The 24,239-nt window shown below is 36.4% G+C and overlaps 1 protein-coding gene across 8 annotated transcripts in view; it reads right to left on the bottom strand.

Moving 5' to 3' along the window:
- Nucleotides 1–24,239, bottom strand: part of RNF38 (ring finger protein 38) — a 136,783-nt gene that overhangs the window by 16,701 nt on the left and 95,843 nt on the right. For all 8 annotated transcript variants that reach the window (XM_055302470.1, XM_055302472.1, XM_055302473.1 and 5 more), the window contains 4 exons: nt 15,254–15,447; nt 8,378–8,591; nt 1,784–1,951; nt 480–650 (listed from right to left, as the gene is read on the bottom strand). In XM_055302470.1, the coding sequence (XP_055158445.1) occupies nt 480–650; nt 1,784–1,951; nt 8,378–8,591; nt 15,254–15,360 (660 nt within the window). In that variant the 5' untranslated portion in view covers nt 15,361–15,447. The remainder of the gene's footprint in view (nt 1–479; nt 651–1,783; nt 1,952–8,377; nt 8,592–15,253; nt 15,448–24,239) is intronic.

The following is a 24,239-nucleotide window of genomic DNA, read 5'->3' as shown; positions in this document are numbered from 1 at the left end:
TAGTAGAAAAACAGGACTTAAAAAAAACAACAAAAAAACATTTGAGGCTTAGAAATTTACTTGACTAAACAAATGTGATTATTGTAGCAATTATAAACAATTTTATAATACTTTCATTTTCCATTTCAGAAATACATAAAAGGATAAAACAGAACTGACTTTTCCTTCAGATTTACTTCCTGAAGGATTAGATATGAGGGAACAAATTTAAATTATATATGAGACATATAAAATAACTAGAAAAATTTAAGAAAAAGAAAGAAAAAGAAAGAAAGAAAGAAAGAAAGAACGAACGAACCAAGATAATTTTAGGTAAAGATGTCTATATTAATTTGTATGTCTGTGAATTCCCTAATTCTTTTAAGAACGAGAAGAATGGCTAAATTATAGTTTTTAAATGGTAACAAATTATATCTATTAATCTGCCTCTTAGGTCTACACATTCTCTGAAAATTAAAGACATAAGAGTAGATACCTACCGATCGTGATTGCTGTGTTTGGAAAGGGACAAACTGGCCTGGTGGTGGCAAATGAGGAGGATGATGGGGAGAAAGGTGAGGAGGATGTAAAAGAAATGGGTCACTAGAAATAAGGGGTGGGAACGCAGCATATGGTACTGGTAAGTGCTGAACTGAACATGCTTGAAGCATCTGTAAAAGAAATTGTTATTTGTTGTTTAATGTATCAGAATATATAACTAGTAATAATAATTTTTTAAAATCTATACACTGAGATGGAAATGTCATTGCCATATCCCTCACAAATCATACCAAAATGTTTTAATAACCTCTATTAACAATTAAATAGAAGTGTATTTTTACATCTATCAGTAAAATATTGGTAACTAGTAATTGTTCTGTATTTTATATAGTTCTGACATATCAGTCAAAAGCATCTAACTTCCTCAGTTTTTTGACACCTATGAAATGGGGTGAAAAGTGTTGCAGAGAAGAGGAAGGTTGTTCTACTTAACTCAAGACGTAGTGGATATTATTGCTTTCCTTTCTAAGAAACTCCCTTTTCAATATTATAAAAAATAATTAATTTCTAAAATTTATTAAGAGCCCAACTCACAGCTAAATATCTTATGTTCCTCAATATTTTAGTCTGCTAATTTAGCACACTGATTCCATAATCCATCACTGAGAAACCAAGCTTGGGATAAATTAACCAATTAAACTAGTGTTGCTATTTGTGTGTTCCTTTTAATCTCAAATTTAAATGAGGATATTAGGATTATATTTAGTTTTAGCAAAGTAGGTTACTTTGAAGACCTCAGACAAGTCATTTAAGTTCTCTGGATTTCAGGAACCTCATTTGTGAAATTCAGAGGTGTGAATCTCTGCTCTTTCATACTGTCTTTATGACATTAAGCAAGTTATTTTCAATTTCATCATCTAGGAAATGGGGATATCATTTTCACCATGGGCTTCCTATAGTGAGACAGAATCCAAGCACTCAAAGTGCCTGTTAAAATCCAGTAGGGTGCTGAGACTATTACTGTTGGTCACTAAAGCCTCTGAAGCTAACTTATTAGAATTATAAAGTGTTGATACATAAGCTTTGTCTTCAGGATATTCAAATATGTGTAATGTCATTTGAAAATATACCAAATTTTAAGCTAATTTTATTAAACTGTTATTATAATTATGCTTTGAGATTTGTTGTAATACAATTGCCTATTTTACTTGAGATAAAAGCTTTTCACAAAGGGCAGTCTCTTCAATTGTTTGCTTATGTGACCCACTCACAGCTGTTGTAGAGAGAGGGGCTGCGGACTTACCGGAGGAGGCACACTGCAGACGGGGAGGTGCTGCCCACTGAAAACCACAGAGCATCCTGGGACCTGCTGTGTACTGCAAGCAGGGATGTGCTGGCCTGTGCAGAGTGGGATCCCATGTGGTGCCACTGTTGTTACCGTGTAAGAAACAGGGACAGTGCCCTGATGCAGCTATTAGGAAAGAAAAACAGAACCTTAGAACTTTGGCTGTTTGGATTAAAAAAAAATATATATCAACTATTAAAATTTGAAAACTGGGTCTTTACTGATTCCTCCCTCAGATGCAAAGATTTTCACAATGTACTTCTCCAATAGTTCCAACCAGAATATTCTTGGTCATTGTACAGGACAGCTGACTGATTCAAGAATAATATATGAAACCCACAGACCTGAGATGCAACATGACCCTCAAAAAGACTTGAAAAGTCCAGGACAATAATGAACTGCTCTTATAAATTCTTCTAGTCTCCTTTATAGAGAAAACTTTTCTCAAGAGGAAACTTACAAACATGAAAGCTGTATCTTGTTAATACCTAGCCACATCCAAAAGGAAAAACTTTTAAATTTAAATCCAACTAGTAAAAACAATGTAAAGTAGAATAAAAAAAGTTAAATAATTTCCTTTTCTAGCAACCCTGTTGGGACCCCTCTCACTTCTTTTTTTTTTTTTTTTTAAGATTTTATTTATTTATTCATGAAAGACAAAGAGAGAGGCAGAGACACAGGCAGAGGGAGAAGCAGGCTCCATGAAGGGAGCCCAATGTGGGACTTGATCCCGGGACTCCAGGATCACACCCTGGGCCGAAGGCAGGCACTCAACCTCTGAGCCACCTAGGTGTCCCAAGGGACGGGACCCCTCCTCTTACTTCTGAGAGCTTTCTCTGTATCCTCACTTAATAAACTTCTACCCCTTTACTCACTCCCCCTTCAAATTCTTTTTCTCTTGGCCAGTCTTACCCCATCCTACCTGAGGCAAACAGTGTTAGTAACATATAATCCTTCAACATCCTTCTCCATAAGCACATATATATGTATATATGATTACTCACAAACTGTTGTCATATTTTTGGCTTTTTTTTTTCCTTAACAAAAATGAGCTATTACCCTGCAACTTGCTTTTTTCAATTAGTATTGTAGACATCTCTTTAAGAGAGTTAAAGTCAATTCATTCTTTTGAGAGTATCAGCTCTCAAAATTTCAGGTATCTGAAATATCAGCCAGATATTTCAGGTTACCTCCAATTAACACAGTTCTATCACTAATACACTAATGGGATATGCAAGTTGCTTTCACTCTTTTGCCAATGCAAAAAGAACTGTAAAAAAACAAGTATCACTGAACATATCCTTACATATGAGTAGTTTCATTTATTTCAGAGGGATTTCTGGGTTATAGGGTGAATTTTATATTTTCCCAAAAGGCTGAGTAAGCCACAATCCTTAGAGTAAGAGGACCTGTTTCCTAGCACCTCCACTCAAAGTAGATGTATCTGTATCACAGGTGTGCTTACCTACCTGAAGACTGGGGGTGGGGGGATGGGGGGGTGTTAACAAGCTTGCTTTAAAGTTGCATTTCTCTAATTAGAGCAACTATCTTGTAATAGGTTTAGTAATCACTTAGATTTAGAGTTTCTTTTCTGTAAACTATCCTTTGCTCGCTGCCCATTTTTATTAAGGTTTTCTGTCATACTCATTTATAGCTTATTTTTAATTAAGGATACAAATCTTTTGCTTGTCATGTCTAAAAAAACTATTTTTCCAGTCTACGTTTTATCTTTTGATTAACCTTTTAATGGTAAATTTCATCTTTCATGAATTTCTATTTCTTGAATATAAATTTGTGACTCCCTTTATTGATGAGGTTATACATGTATGTTCCTAAACTTTCTAATACTTTTTGTGTCAAATTCATGCTGCTTTAGCTATAGCATCTTACTAGAAATCAGTATCTAGGAAGACATATTCTTCTAATTGCTATACTTTAATTTTACTTCTTGGCAATTTTCACATATTTATTCTTAATTATTTTTTAAAGATATTTTTCCTTAAAATTCATGACAGATTGGGGGGGGGGCAGCGATGTAGGTAGAGGGGGAAGCAGGCTCCTTGTGGAGAGCCTGTTGTGGAACTCGATCCCAGGACCCCAGGACCACGACCTGAGCCAAAGGCAGATGCTCAAACACTGAGCCACCCAGGTGGCCCAATAAACTCAAATTTTATCCATTTTCAAAATCCACTGGTGTTTTGATTTTTATTAATCTAACTGTAGGGGCGCCTGAGTAGCTCAGTTGGTTGAGCGTCTGCCTTTGGCTCAGGTAGTGATCCTGGGGTCCTGGGATTGAGCCCCATGTCTGGCTCCCTGCTCAGCGGAGAGTCTGCTTCTCCCTCTCCCTCTCCCCATGCTTGTGCTCTCTCTCAATAAATAAATAAAATCTTTAATAAAAAAAAATCTAATTGTATTAAAGGTTGTTATTTTTACAAAGGACACATAATTTTATATTAAAGCTTTTCATTAAATTATGCTACATGTTCCAGTATTATAGTACTGTTTTTCTAGAAATGACTTTCTTTCATAAAGATATATTCTTTTTTTTTCACGTTTAATTTTAATTACTGTACAGTTAATATACAGTGTTATAGTAGTTTCTGGTTTACAATATAGTGGATCAACAGTTCTATATATTACTCTGTGCTCATCATGATAAGTACTCTTTTATTTACCCTCAATTCAGTAGTTTTTTTCCCAATAAAGATATATTCTTTATATAATTTTATAATACATATATTATAAAATTTATTTCTTGAAGTTCTTTCGTAAGTTTCTAGATTTTGCTATCAATAAGTTATTTTTCTCTATTTCCATTATCAAACTGGTTAGCACTAGGAGGAAAGTTAGATTTTTATCTGTCTTAAATCTAACAATCTTATCCAACTTAATTCTAGATTTTTAAAAACTCTTTTATGTGCATATACAACTCTAAGATATCAGAATTATTTACTTGTCTTGTCTTCTTGCTTTAGTGATAAAGAACCTTCGAAACTGATGTGCACAGGCACTTATATCTGATTTTGATGGAAATGTTTACTGAATTTCTTTTTATGTTCCCAGTCTTTACCCTGAAATAATACTGCTAATATTTTCTTGCAGGCAGTGGCTTGCTTTTTCGCTTTTAAAACACTGTCTCTGAATGAGCGGAAATTTTTCATCTTAATGAAATTTACTATATGCTGGTGTTTTATTAAATGGCTAAGAAATCTTTGCCAACCTTATGAAGACAATCTCTTTTACCTATTTACTTTTTACATTTAGATCTAGAACCCAACTTTATTTTGTGTATGATATCAAATAGGAGCCAAGGTTCCAGTTTATCTGCATGGATATCCAGTTGTCATCGTACTATTACTTAAAAGACTGTCCTTTCCCTCCTTGAATTCCTTTAAGCACCTCTGCCAAAAATTAAGTGACAATTATATGTTTACATCTATTTCTGACAATGAATGCAAGTTCTTTATTGAAGTTTAATTTATCGGCAATTCTATGTGTAGGTATAGTTAGTGCTCTTCCAATGTTTTACTTAAGAAAGCCTTCCCTACTTTAAAGTCATGAAGAGGAACACCTGGGAGGCTCAGCAGTTGAGTATCTGCCTTTGGCTCAGGGTGTGATCCCGGAGTCCCGGGACAGAGTCCCACATGGGGCTCCCCTGTGAGGAGCTTGCTTCTCCCTCTGCCTATGTCTCTGCCTCTCTCTTTCTGTGGCTTTCGTGAATGAATAAATAAATAAAATCTTTAAAAATAAATAAAGTCATGAAGCTATTGCTACTTACTTTCTTTAAAGCTTTAATTTTGCCATTAACATACCTGGAACAGATTTTTGTAACTGATCCATCTGTTCAATTCCTAATTCTAATAGTTTAAGATGCTTTAGGCTTTTTCATGCATATGATCGTTTCATCTGTAAATACTGGTGTTATTTGTTCTTTTCTTATTCTTCCACTCTTTTTCTTGTTTTCTGTCCTGGCTTATCCTCCATAACAATACTGGAAACAGAATTCATTTCCATTTCTATGGATTTACCTATTCTAGACAGTTCATATAAATGCGGCCTTTGTGATTGTCTTCTTTAGCAGGAATTCTTTTTTTTAAAGACTGTATTTTATTTATTCATGAGAGAGAGAAGCAGAGTCCCTCCCATAGACAGAGGGAGAAGCAGGCTCCATGCAGGGAGCCCGATGCCACTCTCGATCCCGGGATTCCAGGATCACACCCTGGGTGGAAGGCAAACTGTTGAGACACCCAGCCCCCCTACTTTAGTAGGAATTAGTACTTTACTACACTCTTGAATGTATATTTCATTGTACAGATATACCATATTGTATTCATTCACCAAATGATGTGAGTTACCAATGTCAATACATTTATTCTGTATTTGGGCACTGTATCAAATTCTTTTAAACTAAAATTTGTGTTTTCTTCTACAATTATATAATGAGGAGGAGAAAAATACAATTATTCTGTTCAATGTTTTATACCCATAACTACATTATCTTACTCCATTTGGTAGAACTTCTAATATAACATTAAATAACGTCTCTAGTTACTGATTGATCTCCGGCCAATTAGAATACTTGCTGTAAATTTTACTTATTATATTTAAGTATTAGAGTTTTTATTAAATTTTAACTGACTTTTCAACATTTTGATAAAATCATTATTTTCTATTATTTGTTGATATAATATGAATATTTTCATATTAAGCTATCTTCTCAACTGGAATAAATCTTATTTATTCATAGGTTATTATTCTTTTTGATACACTGCTACACAATTTCTAAACATTTAGAAACTAATCTTGCTTTGTATTTGAGAGGTTTTTTTCTATTGTCCTTTGGGGATTCTTATATTTACTTTTGATATTAAAATCACACAGGCTTCAAAAAATATTTAGAAAATTGGTCTTAAGAAAAGCCTGGAATCGTTTGTGTATTATTACATGAGTGCTCCTTACAGACTGGAAAAATCATCTGTGAAGCCATCTGATGATCACTGTGCCTCTTTAATAGTACATCTCTAAGTAGCTCTTGCACTTATGTAATTCAAATTTTTCTATTATTGTTGGGTCAATTTTGGGAACTTAACATTTTCTTTCTGTCCCCCCCCCGCCAGTCAGATGTAGAATTGCATTACAATAGCTAATAACAAAATAATAATTGAGTGCTTACCACTAGTACTATTTTAAGTGCTCAAAATGAATTATTAATGCTCCCACATCCCTTACAAAACAGGTGCTTGCATTTTACAATTGAAGAAAATTCTCTGAATGTTTCCTATGTGTGTGGATATAGGTCTTTTTCATCACTCCTATTTTCTTTTCACCTTAACCAAGCTCACAAGGTGATTATTCCTATCAATTTTTCAAAGCACCATGATTGGGTTTTGTGCCACTACTTTTTTTAAAAAAGATTTCTATATTATTAATTTTAATTGTATTTCCTGGTAATTTATTCTTCTCAATTCCTTTTGGTTTACTCTATTTTTTTCAGTTTGAGTAATTACTCAAGCAATTTTCAATTTTTAAAATAAATAAGGAAGGTTTATAAAATTTTCTCTGAAAACAGTTTTAGGCATTACTCACTGACTTGAATGATATTATTTTCCTTAATTATAATCTTGCTTCAAATATTTCAGTGTCAAAAAAAATATTTCAGTGTCATTTTTTAAATCATTTTTAAACTTATGATTTATAGTTTTATCAGATGCAATCACAAAGAATGTGGCCTAGAAAAAATTTTTTTGAACTTATTCCATGATCAATTTTTTGAAGTGTTTCATTAACATCCGGTAGAAGATGTCTGACAGAAGATGGTGCCTGGGAGAGAGATTTTCTACCAGTTATTTTCTATCAATTGTACAGTCTGTTCATTGTTTCCCATTATTTAATGCAGATGGAAAAAAACAGATACTAGTCTCAGTCTCTTTCCTTTGTTAATTTCTCCTGTCTATAAACTTGAAAGATTTTCAGCAACTTTATTAGGTGTATCTAGATTTGTGATGTTTTTGACTTCAGAAACTCTACAGAAATCCAAGCAATTCTGGTCTTTATTCTCAGGCTCTGAAGACTGATAAACCCTTTCCTTGACTAGTCCCTCAGTTCCTGGCAGGTACAAAGAGAAATGAAGTCTTCTACCTGTTGTTTCTTTGGAGACCCATGGAAACCTATCAGCAAGGATGCACCCCTATGGTCTTGCCTACTGAATTATTCTAGAAGAAATCGGGAGGGAGAGGGAAATAGAAATGCATATTCAAAACACCAGCTGCCTGTTATCTCCAATTAATATTGTTATCAGTGATTTCCAACCAATACATGAAGCCATTCTGAGCTTTCATAACCTTGCTCCTAATTTTTTAAAGTCAACTTTCTTCTAAGCTGTGTACAATTTAAATTAAGAAGAATGAACTTATCTAAAACAGCTTCAGTTTAGGGAAAGTTATTTCCTTTTAGGTAAAATTAAAAAAGAAATTTACAACAAAAAACAAATCACCTCAATAAACTGCCACCAATTTTTAGCATCTGTATTTCCTGGACATTCTGTTACTGTACCTGATCATGTATGTCAACCATTACTGCATTTTGCTGGGGTGGATGAGCAGCAGGGTGTAACAGACGGGGAGATACATTCGGAGGGTGGAAGGCTCGAGGTTCCTCTATTGCTTGCTGCTGTGCATAAGGGAGATGGTGATAGTTTTCATCTTGACTAATGGAATTATGTCGAGACAGACGATCCCTTCTTCCTCTCTGGCGCCTGACAGGAGGACTGTAATATAGCAAATGTCAAAAAAGTCACTGTAATATTTACTGTTGTGATCCATAAGGATTCTGTATTGTCTCTCTTTGCAATGCATCACTAGTTTATACTAAGGCAAAAGCTTGAGTATTAAATAATTGCTGTGGTTCCCCATCAGCTCTAAAAACTTAAAATTTAAACAATGTTTTCTTTTAAAGAAAAGAGCAAAATGCTATTCAGCTCTGCAAATATGAGAAATCAATAGCTCACTACTGGTCACTTTTTGAGGGGTTTAAATGTATGAAACTGCCCTTTGTATAGAAAAAAGTAGTCAAACTACCAGCAATTTCACATGGTTTAACCCATTGTTTTGGTCCCTTTATGCTATAAACACATAAATTTTAATCTGCATGTTTCTTGCCAGTATTCCATATATGCCTAATGAGCACTTCATGTTTGTCTATCTGGCTAAGATATACAGAAAGACATAGTTCCTCGAACTGGTAGTTGCCAGAGGGGAGCGGGGTAGGGGGAGCAAAGTGAGTGAAGGGGGAGTGAGAGGTACAGGCTTTCAGTTATGGAATGAGTAAGTCATGAGTATGAAAGGTACAACATAAGGAATATAGTCAACGGTATTATATTGTATGGTGACAGATGGTAGCTACACTTGTGATGAGCATAGCATAATATACAAACTTGTCAAATCATGTTGTATACCTGAAAGTGTGTCAACTATACTTCAATTTAAAAAAAAAATCAAGGTGAAAAAAAGTTCCTACATACTCAAAATGAGAATCTTTTAAAATGCAAGTAAAGGGATCCCTGGGTGGCGCAGCGGTTTGGCGCCTGCCTTTGGCCCAGGGCGCGATCCTGGAGACCCGGGATCGAATCCCACGTCGGGCTCCCGGTGCATGGAGCCTGCTTCTCCCTCTGCCTGTGTCTCTGCCTCTCTGTCTCTCATTCTATGTGACTATCATAAATAAATAAAAAATTAAAAAAAAAAAAAAAAATAAAATGCAAGTAAAAAAGATATAAAGTAACTGAAAAACATTAAATTTGTTGACAAATGCAAATATAACAGTAACTCAGTAAATGCTACAAATGGAAATGACTGGAGATAGTGTCAGCATAAATATTCCTATAATATTCAGAATTTTTAAAAACTGCTTATGAAGGAAACTACTTTTACTCCCCCTACAGCAATCACAGTCATCTATACAGTTTAATACAAATTTTGTCAAGTTGTTATTGTAAATAGATTTGTTTTCTACTTTTCTACAATTCCAAAATTCATCTCCACTGCTTTCTACAATGGCTCAGTACCAGTGCAATTCAAAAAAGCGGCCTCGTTAAAATGTACTCTACAGGGGCACCTAGGTGGCTCAGTTAGTTAAGCACCTGCCTTTGGCTCAGGTCATGATCCCAGGGTCCTGGGATTAAGCCCCACATCGGGGTCCCTGCTCCACAGGTACCCTGCTTTTTCCTCTCCACTGCTTGTGCTCTCTCTTGCACTCTCTCAATAAAACAAAAACAAAAAAACAAAAAAACCCACAAATCTTTAAAAATAAAACAAATAAATAAATGTACTCTACATTGTGCAAAAGAGGCCAAAACAGCCCCTTTCCAGACATAGCTGCATATAGTCACCTTAGCAATCTTTACTGAGATCAGGTCACTTCTCTACCTCTTTTCTTTCTTTCTTCTCACTCCCAACTCCCCAATCTTAAAGAGAACAATGATAGACCTTTGCAACATGAACTCTTCAATAGTGCTCTTGATACCATTCTCCGGGTTCTTGTTCCATTAACTGCTTCCTCTAGCTTTATTTTTAGTTATGTCTCTTTTTGCAAAATCTACGTATTTTTGTTTCAAGATCTACATACTGTATTTCATTGAATTTAAGATGCCATCTGCCCTAAAACTCATTTTTTAAATGTTTTGAAGTAATTTTAGTATGGTTTTTTGCATACCCTTTGCCCAGCTTTCCTTCATGCTAATATATTCCATAAGCATAGAACAATTACTAAAATTAATAAACCTTGGTATTGTACTACTAACTAAACAGAGCATATTTCAGATTTCACTAGTTTTTCCACCAATGTCTCCTCACTGTTGAGAATCCAATACAGGATATCCCATTATATAGTTGTCATATCTTTTAATTTCTTTTTGAGAAGGAGGCAGAGGGGAGGTGGGGAGGAGCAGAGGGAGGAGGAGAGAGTATCTTCAGCAGGGTCCACTGCCTGGCACAGAGCCCAGCATGAGGCTCAATCTTATCACCCTGAGTTCATGTCCTGAGCCAAAACCAAGAGTCAGACGCTCAACCAATTGAGCCACCCCAGGTGCCCGTTTCTGTAAAAATATTTTAAAGGACTGTTTTATTAGGGTACCTGGTTAGCTTAGTTGATGGAGCATGCAACTCTTGATATCAGGGTCATGAGTTTGGATTGGGTGTGGAGATTACTTAAAAATAAATCTTAAAAATATAAAGGACTGTTTTATGTATCACTAAAAGGGAAAGCTGTCAATCAAACTATGATATACCATCAATTCTAAGTCCTTACTAGATGTTAAGGTGTGAAAAATATATATCTTAAATAAAGTACATGTGCTCAGATCATTCATCTCCTGAAAATCTATTCGACCTATACATAAACTTTAAGGGCCCCCTGTATTGTTTTTATTATTATTATTTTTTAAAGATTTTATTTATTCATGAGACAGACAGAGAGAGAGAGAGAGAGAGAGAGAGAGAGGCACAGACATAGGCAGAGGGAGAAGCAGTCTCCCTACAGGGAGCCTGACGTGGGACTCAATCCTGGGACTCCAGGATCACACCCTGGGCTAAGGCAGCGCTAAACCGCTAAGCCATCCGGGCTGCCCTTATTTGTTTTATTATATTGCTGCCACTTATCCTCACTTTGCTACTCAAAAACCATTCCAACAGCAAACTAAAAAACAAATTAAGATCCAAGCCCTTGTGCTGACATTCAAGTCTCTTTGTGATTTGTTTCCTTTATCTTTACTATATGACCTCTCACTAAATGTTATTTGTGCCTTTGTGACATTTAGGAAGCAGAATAATTGAAAAATCTAGAAATTAAGAAATAATGATAAAATATGGACAAATATTTTTCAGTTGACCTTGTCATATTTTGTCATATTACTTTATTATCTGTAAATACCACAGAGCTGTTCTGTCTTCTTACCTGCCTTTTGTTGAGTTTTCTATATACTTTATCTGTTTTTTTGTGTGTGTAAAAGTTATACATTCTGTATTTCTATTCACCTAGGGATTTCCCTGAATTTTTAAATATACACTTCCACTTTTCTAAAAATATCTAGATTTACTCAGCATTCCCGGCAGATAGAAATTAAACTTATTACACTCTTCTCTCCACTCTGTCCCCATCTTGTGTGCAGATCTTTTCTGTTCTCTTTTTAAAACAAAAGACCTTGGGCAGCCCCGGTGGCGCAGTGGTTTAGCGCCGCCTGCAGCCCAGGGCATGATCCTGGAGACCCTGGATCGAGTCCCACGTCAGGCTCTCTGTATGATGCCTGCTTCTCCCTCTGCCTGTGTCTCTGCCTCTCTCTCTCTGTCTCTATGAATAAATAAATTTAAAAAATCTTAAAAAACAAAAAAACAAAACAAAACAAAAGACCTTTATTCAAACTTAATAGTATGTCTTTTTCATTTCCTTTGCTAACCAATGGTCTTGAATCATAGTTCTTGAATTCCTTCTTCTGCTTCCTGGAGAGAGTACAACTTTTAATTCTTTCAGAGAGGATTTCTTGCTGGTCAATTCTGTCTCTGAATATTTGAAATGTGTTTATGTTTTCTCTTTATACTAGTGATACATCAGCTGGCAGAACTCAAAGTTTCTGTCTTGGAATATTTGTGAATTTTTATTATTCTTGGCATGTGTTCTGCAAGTTCACCAAAATCTTGTTCAACATGGTCTTTCTTAAATTCTGAGAAATGGTTTTGCATTATTTCCTTTAAAAGGTCCCTTGAATTGTCTCCATCTGAAAATATTTTAGACATACTTAAAACTGATGGCTCTGTCTCTATATTTAAACGTTTTTTTATCCATACATTTCCTTTTACCTTTTACACTACATCTGGGAAAATTTCTCCACTTGATCTTCCAGAAACTAGGACACCTTTTCTGCACATTTACTGAGTTCTAAATTTTTCCCAAGCAAGGTTTCTAGTTGACTTTTATGACTATAAAATCCTCTTGTCTCTGTTACACTTATTCAAAAATTCTGTCTATTCTATTTGACTGTTATTTGTTTTTTTGAGTTGAATGCCCTTCTTCCACTTTATGTGCTCATGTTTGTATCTGTAATTATGTTAGACTGCTGTTGAATATTGTTATCTGCTTGCACAGCCTCCTTCTGGAAGAAAATCTGGCAGCTAAGCTCACAACTAGTCTAAAGTACTACATTGAGAATGGAGTAAGGAATAACACACAGTGCTGAGCAGAATAAGCCTGTAAATTAGTTTTCTGGAGCTCCTGTCTTCCTCCTGTGTTTCCATGAGCTTAGAGCATGACACTTCTCTTCAATTTAAACAACCTATAGCTTGTTACTACTATAATCTGGAAATAGACACTTTCGACATTCCCTTTCTGGTCCAGAGCCTTTCCTATGACCCAGCAGTTGTACTCCCAGGAAATGTGTACATAAAAGATTCCTAATAACTCTTTTTAACAGTAAGAAATTGAGCACCACCATTACCCAAGAGTAGATGGATACATAAATAATGGTATATCAATATAAGATTATACCAAGTAAAAATAAATGAACTACTGGCATCCACATTAAAAATAGAATGTTTGATAAACAAAATCAAAGAAGAATACATTTAAATGAAAGTAAAACTGACAAAACCTAAAAATATATTGTTTTACAATACATTCCAGTGTTAAAAAGTATTAACAAGGGAAGGATGTCAAATCACAGAACAGGGTTAATCCTTTAGGAAGGATGAACAGGGGCTTTTGAAGTTATTAACAACGTTCTATTTTAATCTGGGTGTTGGTACACTTGTCTACTATCCTTTTAAGTGTATGCTTGTTTTACATGTTCTCCTGAAAGTATGATACATTTCACCAAAGAAGAGATTACAGTAGGTGCTCAGGCTGTAACCTTGAAACAACTAGCCATATTGTCTCATGCTATTTATTTAACAGCTATAAAATATTTTACCTGGTTTGACATACATTATCTTAACTTAAACATTCCCATAAAATTGGGGGACAATGCACCAGGTAGTGTAAAAGTCTTGTGTCCAAACAGAAAACTCAAAAGATTTTTGTCTCATTTGAAAACAAGGAATGGTAGTTTTATGATCCTTCGGTATTAGTTTCCTAGGGCTGCCACAACAAAATGCCACATACTAGGTGGCATAAACAACAAAAATGAATTTTCTTATAGCTCTGGAGACGATAAGTCTAAGATCAAGGTGTCAGTATGATCTAAGATCAAGTTGAGAGCGCTCTTCCTGGTTTGCAGATGACCACCTTTTCACTGTGTCCTCACTTGCCAGAGACAGTAAGCTCTCTGGTGTTTCTTCTTCTTTTTCTTTTTTTTTAAAGATAGATAGATAGATAGATAGATAGATTTATTTATTCATTCAGAGAGAGAGAGAGAGAGAGAGAGAGAGAGAGAGAGAGAGAGAGAGGGGCAGAGACACAGGCAGAGGGAGAAGCAGGCTCCATGGAGGAAGCCTGACATAGGACTCGATCCTGGGTCTCCAGGATCACACTTCGTGCTGCAGGCGGCGCTAAACTGCTGTGCCACTGGGGCTGCCCTCTGGTGTCTCTTCTTATAAGGATACCAATCCTTTTTGGACTGACTCCCCACAGCCACCCTTATGAGTTCATTCAATCTTAATTATTTCCTTAGAGACCTCATCTCCAAATATAGCCACACGGAATTAGGGCTTCAACATATGAATTTTGAAGATACACATTTAGTCTGTAACACCTTAAGATTTTCAAAATTTCTTAGATTATTAACATCCGAGACATGCAAACAGTTGTCTTACTCCAAGGATACACAATTTCCCTGAAGAAAAAAATGTATGACATCAGGACATAAAGAGGAAGCAGCTCAGAAGAAAGATTCCCCTGGGAAGGAAAAGTAGGGGACATGTCCCATGACAGAGGACTGAGCGCTGACATAAATCTCAGTCTTTCATACCACAGGCTCCACAGTTCTTTTAAGAAACCTAATTAAGTTCCCAATTGCCTTAAGGATACAAAAGAAATGGGAATGGAATGGAAAAGAGGTAGTTCATTTCAAGGGTCTCCATACTTCCTTCCAGTTGTAAACTATAAAATGCATTTTTCTGTAATCAGGATTGCAGGCTAGCCCACAGAAAGCCTTAAACCATAAAGCAGCTGAATTCTTATATAATGGCATGGACTGATTATAGGTAAATCAGCCTAGCCTCTTTGAATTTCAACTGTTAACCACAAGCTAAATTAACTTCCATGCTCTGTGGTGGGAGTCTCAACAATGTGTCATGTTGTTTTTTGAGTGTATGAGTACATATGTGTGTTGATCTGTTTATAAAAAGCCCATAGAAATAATGCTTTCTCATGTTAAAAAAAAAAAAAAAAAAACAAAAAACTCATAAATCTACCAAAGAAAGAAAATTTAAGACATTGTAATCAACTAACCTTCTTCTGTTGCGTGCAGGTGTGTTGCATCGTTCCCCTGAGAAGTGATGTTGGCTTGATCGAACTGAAGGGGGCTGCCTATTTGATGTCATCTCCCATGGTCGCATTGGTGGTGAGGGAGCTGGTGATGCTGATGTATAATCAAAGACTGAATGAGAGAGGCGCTGTCTCTTGGGACTTGGACTATCTTCACTCTGACAATGCAACAAAATCAATCAACTTAATAAGACCTTTCAAGGATTTTCCATTACTATATATGCATAGGCGTTTAAATATATTTACCTTATAAAGTAAAGGGGAGGTGGAATATGCTGTCAAGCCAAATTAATTATCTTTAAAGAAAATAGATGCTGGATAGGGGAAGGGAGATGCAAAGTAAATATTAAATGAAAAATAAAATCTGTTTCTTAAAAATTATCATAAAACTCATTAACATATAAAGAGACACAATAAGGTGATAAACAATTGTATGGAACTTAACAACTTTTTTCTTAAATATTTATTAATTCATTCTAGAGAGTAAGGGAGAGCATGCATGCTAGGGAGAGAAGAAAGAGAGAACCTCAAGAGAGAACCACCCACAAGTGTGGAACATGACACAGGCTCAATCCCATGACCTGAGCCAAAAATTAAGAGTCAGACACCGACTAAAACACCCAGGCACTCCTTGACCATTTCTTTAAAACTCCATCCCAACTGAGAAATTCCACTATGCTACTCCATCAGTAAAGTGATCTTTTTAGTGATCAATTCTCATCTAAGAGATCAACTGAGGAAGGGGTATAATTTAGGTAGGCCCTTAACTTGATTCGTTTTTTTTTTTTAAGATTTTATTTATTTATTCATGAAAGACACAGAAAGATAGGCAGAGACACAGGTAAAGGGAGAAGCTTATGAGAAAATTTAGACGTGTGCTTTTTTTTTTTAAGATTTTATTCATTTATTCATGAGAGAGAGACAGAGACACACACAGAGAGAGAGAGAGAGAGAGAGAGAGAGAGAGAGAGAGGCAGAGACACAAGCAGAGGGAGAACAAGCTCCATGCAAGGAGCCCGACATGGGACTCGATCCTGGAACTCCAGGATCACACCCTGGGCCAAAGGCAGGTGCCAAACTGCTGAGACACCCAGGGATCCTCTAGATGTATACTTTTTAAAAATGGATTTTGAGTATATATATATTTAAAAGAGTTTGAATATTACTGAATGGAGAAGAGTAATTGTTTTTTAAAGATTTTATTTATTTATGAGAGGAGAGAGAGAGAGAGAGAGACAGAGAGAGACAGAGATAGGGAGAGGGAGAAGCAGGCTCCCCGCAAGGATCCCAATATGGGACTCAATCCGGGGACCCTGGGATCACTACCTGAGCCGAAGGCAGATAGATGTTCAACCACTGAGCCAACCAGGTGCCCCCCTTGACTTGATTCTAAATAACACTCTTTTGCTCCTTTATTCTTATTATTTAAGTCCATTACATTAGTTTTCTCTAATAAGGGTTATAAGGATAAGATAACATTTATCTAAAACAGATAAACAGTCAACTGATCTAGATCATCAGTTTTTTTCTTCTTCTAAGATTTTATTTGAGAATGAGTGAGAATCTGAGGTTGACTCTGAACTGAGCACAGAGCCCAATGTGGAGCTCCATCTCATGACCATAAGACACACTACCTCAGCTGAAATCAAGAGTTGGATGCTTAATGGACTAAGCCATCCAGTTGTCTCCTCACCTAGACTGTCAGTTCATAACTAGAACATTACAGCATTTTGAGGAAGACATGGGGTTAATTTCAAGTAAATCATAGGAGTAGTGGATAATTCAAAACCAGTACTTGTTACATGTTGAGTTTTCAAGGGTCACAGCATTGTTTACTAGCTATAAATTTGGTATGGCTTTCTTAGTTGAATTAGTAACTGTTGAGGATTCCCCCCACAACTCAATTTTCCAATCCAATCTCACAAAAACTATCAAAATTACAAACTAACCGAATGTCTGGGTGAGGGCTATGTGTTTTCTAAGAGAGCCTTTATTATCTCAAATTTATTCCTTCAAGTTCTAATTACTTGAGCATTAGAGCACTTTTGGTTGCAAAGTAATTGGTGCCTGCGGCCAGTACCAAAAAAGTCAGATTATCTCCAGTATACAGGGCTACAATATAACATTAGATTTTAAGAGATAAACATATAAAATAGAACAGATTAAACTAGTAGGAATAAAGTAAACTGCTAAATAGTTACTTTTGATCATTCCAAGTTATTTAGCAGAGGTATTCCAAAAACATCATTTTCCTTCTATATTTAAAATAACTCAAATCTAGTGCTCACTTCGGCAGCACATATACTAAAATAACTCAAATCTGTCATTTTAATTAAAATATAAAATAGTTTTCAGAACCATAAAGAAACACCTATTTTCTCCCTAGATTTAATGCTATAATCTTAAAACTCAATAAATAACCAATGAGGGGCATCTCTGGCTCAGGTCGTGATCCCGGCCAGGGTCCTGGGCTCAAGTACTGCCATCAGGCTTCCCGCAGAGAGCCCGCTTTTCCCTCTGCTGGTCTCTGCCTCTGTGTCTCATGAATAAGTAAAAATCTTTTTTTTTTTTATTTTTTTAGTACAAATCTTTAAAAAAGAAAAAGACTTCTGGTTTTGACAAAATCATGGGCCAAATACGAAAATCTGGATAGAAACATCTAAAAATAATGCATTAAAAAAAAAGTTAATTGAGACAATAAACTCAGAAAAAAGGAAAATTACCAAGGACCAAAAACAAAAAGGAAAACTGAAAACCCAGCTGTTGGTCTTATTTTGAGGCGGGACACCGAATATATGGCCTTATCACTCACTGAGAGCCCTGCATAGAGTCAAAATTTCCAAAGTTACTATACTTGCAAAAAAAAAAAAAAAAAGAGAAGGCTAGAGGGGCACCTGGCTGGCTCATCCAGGTGAACATGTGACTCTTGACCTCAAGGTCGTGAATTCAAGCCCCAGAGCAGGCATGGACCCTACTTAAAATTTAATAAAGGAGGGCAGACTAGAAAAAGTTCACTAGCATAGAGCATCAATAGGAAAACACATCTACTCTGTCTGGACTGGGAAGTGGAGAAGAGATTTCTCCTCTGAGAATTCAGGTTAGCTTCTCACACCAGATTTAGGGTTCAATTTTTTCATTACCCCAGAGGTTGCCTATGAACCTCTAAGTTTAGAAATACAGAAACTGGTTAAGAATTATGCTACCCAAAGGACTTGTGACAGGTATATGCACAGCAGAATCTGAAGGGAGGGGATCCCTCGGTGGCTCAGGGGTTTAGAGCTTGCCTTTGGCCCAGGGCGTGATCCTGGAGTCCCGGGATCGAGCCCCACATTGGGTTCCCTGCGTGGAATCTGCTTTTCTTTCTGCCTGTGTCTCTGCCTCTCTCTTGTGACTAAATAAATAAAATCTTAAAAAAAAAAAAAAAAAAGCTGTAGGGATACTCCCATTAACTTGACCAGTGGTTCTTACACTTCTGCATGTGTCAGAAACATCAGTTTGTTGGGCCCACTCCCCCAGGTTCTGATTGAGAAATTTTGGATTGGGGTCCAGAATTTTTTTTAAAGATTTTATTTATTTATTTATTCATGAGAGACACGGGGGGGGGGGGGTGGCAGAGCACAGGCAGAGGGAGAAGCCAGCTCCCCGCAGGGAGCCCGATGTGGGACTCGATCCCCAGTCTTCATCATGCCCTGGGCTGAAGTCAGTGTTAAACCACTAGCCACCTGGGCTGCCTGAATTTTCATTTCTAAATTGAACTTGGGTGATGCTTGCTACTGCTGGTCTGGGACTATACTTTCAGAACCACCAAGCCAAGTTAAGGGACTCTCTTAGGAAAGGTCCCTAAAGATAAACTTGCCATAAAAGAGAAATCCATTTTTTCGGGGTGCCTGTGTGGCTTTGTCAGTTAAGGATCTGTCTGGGTGGCTCAGTTAAGTATGTGACTTTTTTTTTAAATTAAGATTTATTTATTTATTCATGGAGAGAGAGGTGCGCAGAGACACAGGCAGAGGGAGAAGCAGGCTTCATGATGGGAGCCCGACATGGGACTTGATCCCGGGTCTCCAGGATCATGCCCTGGACCAAAGGCGGCGCTAAACCGCTAAGCCACCAGAGATGCCCCGCTTTTTTTTTTTTTTTCCTGAAGAGGGAGAGACAGAGGAAGGGGGTGGGCAGAGGGAGAGAAAGAATTTTAAGCAAGCTCCACATCCAGCATGGAGCCGGACTCGGGATCTCACAACCTTGAGATCATGAACTGAGCCAAAACCATGAGCTAGACACTTTAACCAACTGAGCCATACAGGTGCCCCAATGTCTGACTCTTGATTTCAGCTCAGGTCATGATCTCAGAGTCGTGAGATCAAGCACTCTGTTGGACTCTGTGCTGGACCTGGAGCCTGCTTAAGATTCTCTCCTTCTTCCTCCCCACTGCTCACTCTCTCTCTTAAACAACCCCCCCCAAAAAAAACCACAATCACAACTTTTAAAAAGTTAAAATAAACTCAGACCTTCTCTACCTGCCTTATCTTTGACAAAAAAATAAAATTTCTCATTTCACAATTAAACAAATGTTAAGTTTAAATGACCCAGAGAGAGAAAACACTTACCAAAGTTCCATTCATTCTAAACAATACATGTGAAAATACTTAAAAAACCAAAACATTCGATATAAAGCAAGTTGATAATAGAGAATAACCATTGAGACAGACCTTGATTTTTTGTTTTTTTTTGTTTTGCAAAAGAAGAATGTAAGCAGGGGAAAAGCATGACATTAACAATTTCATATTTAAATCACACAGTATGGTTTACGAAATGATCTCTATACATTCTCTCATTTAATTTTCCACAATCTGGTCTTTGTTTAAACTACATCCAGATTAATGTGTTCCTATTAGTCAAGATGAACCAAAGACGAATGATTATACTGTCCTGTTTTTTTTTTAAAGATTATTATTTATTTTATTTATGTATGAGAGATACAGAGAGAGAGGCAGAGACACAGGCAGACAGAAGCAAGCTCCTTGCAGGGAGCCTGACATAGGACTCGATCCCAGAACCAGGATCACGCCCTAAGCCAAAGGCAGATGCTCAACCGCTGAGCCACCCAGGCATCCCTACACTGTCCTTAAACAACACAATGCATAGTCCTGTTCCACATAATTCACATTGGGCTTCAATTTTCTAATGTATAGATCTCATATTCCTCAGCTCAGAAGATTTCAGAGTAAAACTGAAACTCATAACCAGACTAACAATACATTTTCCTGGGATATTATCTTATTTATATATGTAGAGGGGAAAGAGGCTTTAAATGTTATATATTCAAAAGTATGCATTAAAAAAAATGAAGCTTTGTTTTTTTGATATGATCCAAGTTTGTTTTCTCATGAAAGGCCAAAGAAAGGAATAGGTTTTATGTGCAGTGAGGACTTAGGGGATTCTAGTGGGATAGCAGTCCAGTTCCATCATAATGCACAGAATCCAATAGGAAGAAAATATGATGTTACCATCATTGGCCACAACTGGCAGTCCAACTTCTGGGCCTCCCTGAGTTTTGGGAGGCCTACATGGCTAATTTTTGAATAACCTATAGATGCCCTATTTTTGGTTTTAAAAAAAATTTTTTTTAAATAGACTCCATGTCAAGTGTGAAGCCCAATGCATGGCCTGAACTCATGACACTGAGATCAACAAGACCTGAGCTGAGATCGAGTTGGATGTTTAACTGACTGAGCCACTCAAGCAACCCTTTCTTAATTTTTAATCACAAATACATCACTGGTCCATAAAAACTGATTTACCCTGATGTTATAATTTGTTTTCAAATAGTATGTTAGTTCCACCAAAGCACTAGATTTTATCATGAATCTGTAACTATAATAATTTTAAGCTATAAACACAAATCAATGGTTAAAATAAAAAAAACCTGATGCATAAACATGAAACCAGTGAAAACAGAGAAGATATAAAGAACAACTTGAAATTAAGAGATCCCTTTGAGATAGCCACAAGGAGTGGCTATCTCAAAGCTCAGAGACCAGAAATTTTAGTTTTGGGTATACAGATAAATGGTAGGTTAATGAAGCTATAGGTATGGACAAAATTTTCCCCAATTAATTTATACAAAGAAAAGGAAGCCCAATACTAAACTCTAAGAAAAAAAAAATTTTTTTTTTTTTTTAGTGATAGTCACACACACACAGAGAGAGAGAGGCAGAAGACATAGGCAGAGGGAGAAGCAGGCTCCATGCACCGAGAGCCCGACGTGGGATTCGATCCCGGGTCTCCAGGATCGTGCCCTGGGCCAAAGGCAGGCGCTAAACCGCTGCGCCACCCAGGGATCCCTCTAAGAAATATTTTATGCCAAGTAGTTGATGAGAAGAAAGTGGAGTGTGTTGATAGAAGCCAGTGAAATGGAGTTTCAAGGATTCAACTGAGAGGTGACAAAGGATGGGGACTGAACAACAGCCACTGTGTTTTACAACAAAGAGCTCAGGGAGGGGGGAGGGTAACTGGGTGACAGGCACTAAGAAGGTACACAATAAGATGAGCACTGGGGGTTATATGTTGGCAAATTAAATTTAAATCAAATATATTAAAAAAAAGAAAAAACAACAACAAAGAGCTCACTGACACGGAGCTATTTCTTTGTAATATGATTTAGTATCATTTATGGAGTAACACCCCTTACAACAATTTTCAAAAAAGTTTTTCTCCCCTGTCTTTTCTTTGAAAATCTTTCTTATGAATTTAGGATAACTCTGTAAGGTTTCTGAAATCATGAAACTCTGACTTTGGCTGAAATTTTTATTAAGTCTGTAACTTTGCTGCAGATTTTTTTTTTTTAAAGCTTTCATGCAAACCTTTAATAGTTTCAAAAACATGAAGGGAATGATGTTTTTTCCCCTTTTCCTGCTTAGTTATTTAGAAATTGATTTTTTTAATAAATTAATTTTTTATTGGTGTTCAATTTACCAACATACAGTTCAGATTTTTTTTAAATAATTAGTCCTCTCCTTCAGAAACCTAGACTATTTCTGCATATAAATCATGAAAATTTCAATCACCTAATTAATGTTCATAAATTTACAAAATGAAGTATCACATAGCTATCATTAGAATACATACATACACGCATACACACACACAACCCTGAAATCGAGGGTTTTACTAGACCCAAAATTTAACTTCTCCACAATGTACCTGCCTTATGAAAGCATACGATCTTCAGTCACAATCAATAAATTGGTTGAGTGCACCTGGGTGGCTCCATGGTTGAGTGTCTGCCTTTGGCTCAGGGTGTGATCCTAGGGTCCAAGGATGGAGTCCTGCATCAGGCTCCTGCTTCTCTCTCTGCCTCGGTCTCTGCCTCTCTCTTTGTCTCTCATGAATAAATAAATAAAATTTTTAAAAAATAAAAATAAAATAAATTGGTTGATGGTACAGGAACTGCTAATTTTAAAACAGTTCTTTTTTTTAATTTTTTTTTTTTTATTTATGATAGTCATACAGAGAGAGAGAGAGAGGCAGAGACATAGGCAGAGGGAGAAGCAGGCTCCATGCACCGGGAGCCCGACGTGGGATTCGATCCCGGGTCTCCAGGATCGCGCCCTGGGCCAAAGGCAGGCGCCAAACCGCTGCGCCACCCAGGGATCCCGGAACTGCTAATTTTAAAACTAAGAGGTTAATAGCAGAGACAAGAGGGAATTTTGGGGGAAAGATGAAATTGTTCTACTATCTTGATTATGGCAGTGGTTCCACATCTGCATGCATTGGTCCAGTCAGAGACCTGTACACACACAAGGGTGAATTTTACTGTATGTAAATTATATCTTAACTTTAAATTTCTGAAATAATTATAAGAGGTACTTTGATTGTAAGTAAATATACTTATTTTTATAAATGCCAATATGGCAACACCTATTATCTCTTCTGTAAGAAAACCCAGAGTGATAAATACACAAAGCAATCACTTGTATAGAAATTAAAATATCAACTAAGTGTACACCAGGAAACGCATACAAAAATATTCATGGCAAAAAAAAAAAATATTCATGGCAACACTACTTGCAGTAATAGTAAAAAACTGGAAACTACTGGAAATGTCCATCAAAAAGAGGGAATAAACTGCAATATATTCATACAACATGAAATACTAAAAGGAAAATGAATCAACTACATGTCCACACGCATCAATATGGATGAACCTCAAGAAGACAAAAATACATAGTATGATATCATTTTTATTGAGTTCAGGAACTAAACAGTATAGTATTGAGGGATACTGCCATGTGGTAAAACCACAAAGAGAAGCAAGGGGGTATGAAACACTAAATTCAGAGTTTTTAACCAAGGCACAAGTATGGAGCAGCAGGTAGATATAACATAGAAGGTCATATGAAGACTTCTAAGGTATTGGTAATGGTTGACTTCTTAAGATGGATGGCGTTTCTTAAATTATACATGTGTCTACTTTATAACTTTCATATATAAAATATTTCATAATTTTTTTAAAAAGTATGCAAAATTTGAAAGATTTTGACTAAGTAATATAAAACAAGCAAGTAAATAAGGAGCAAAGTACAAGGTCTTTAATAAACAACAGTGACAAAATTGATAGAGGGGAAATGAATGACAAATATAGCTCAAAAACAGGAGATTCTTGTTCAAAGATGACTGGTAATTGGAAACAAGGATTCAGAAGAGTATCACACACTTTCCTTCTCCTCTATGACCATCCCACTTATTAGACACATAATCAATTTCCATGCTGGGGGGTGGGGGGCAACAGTTTTTTTACTCCTACACAAGATTACAAGGAAAATGATACCCTCTAAAAGAGACTAGTTTCAGCCAAGATAAGGGAATAAAGAGGATGCTTTAAGAAAAAAATGCAAGAGGTAGTTGAGTCTGTTTAAAATGGAGTATTCCAAAGGGAAGGAAAAATAGAGAA

The sequence above is a fragment of the Nyctereutes procyonoides genome, unplaced genomic scaffold (genome assembly GCF_905146905.1).
Source record: "Nyctereutes procyonoides isolate TBG_1078 unplaced genomic scaffold, NYPRO_anot_genome, whole genome shotgun sequence".
Classification (NCBI taxonomy): Eukaryota; Metazoa; Chordata; class Mammalia; order Carnivora; family Canidae; genus Nyctereutes; species Nyctereutes procyonoides.
The sequence above is the reverse complement of the archived record's forward strand: the minus strand, read 5'-3'. Positions and strand labels throughout refer to the sequence as shown.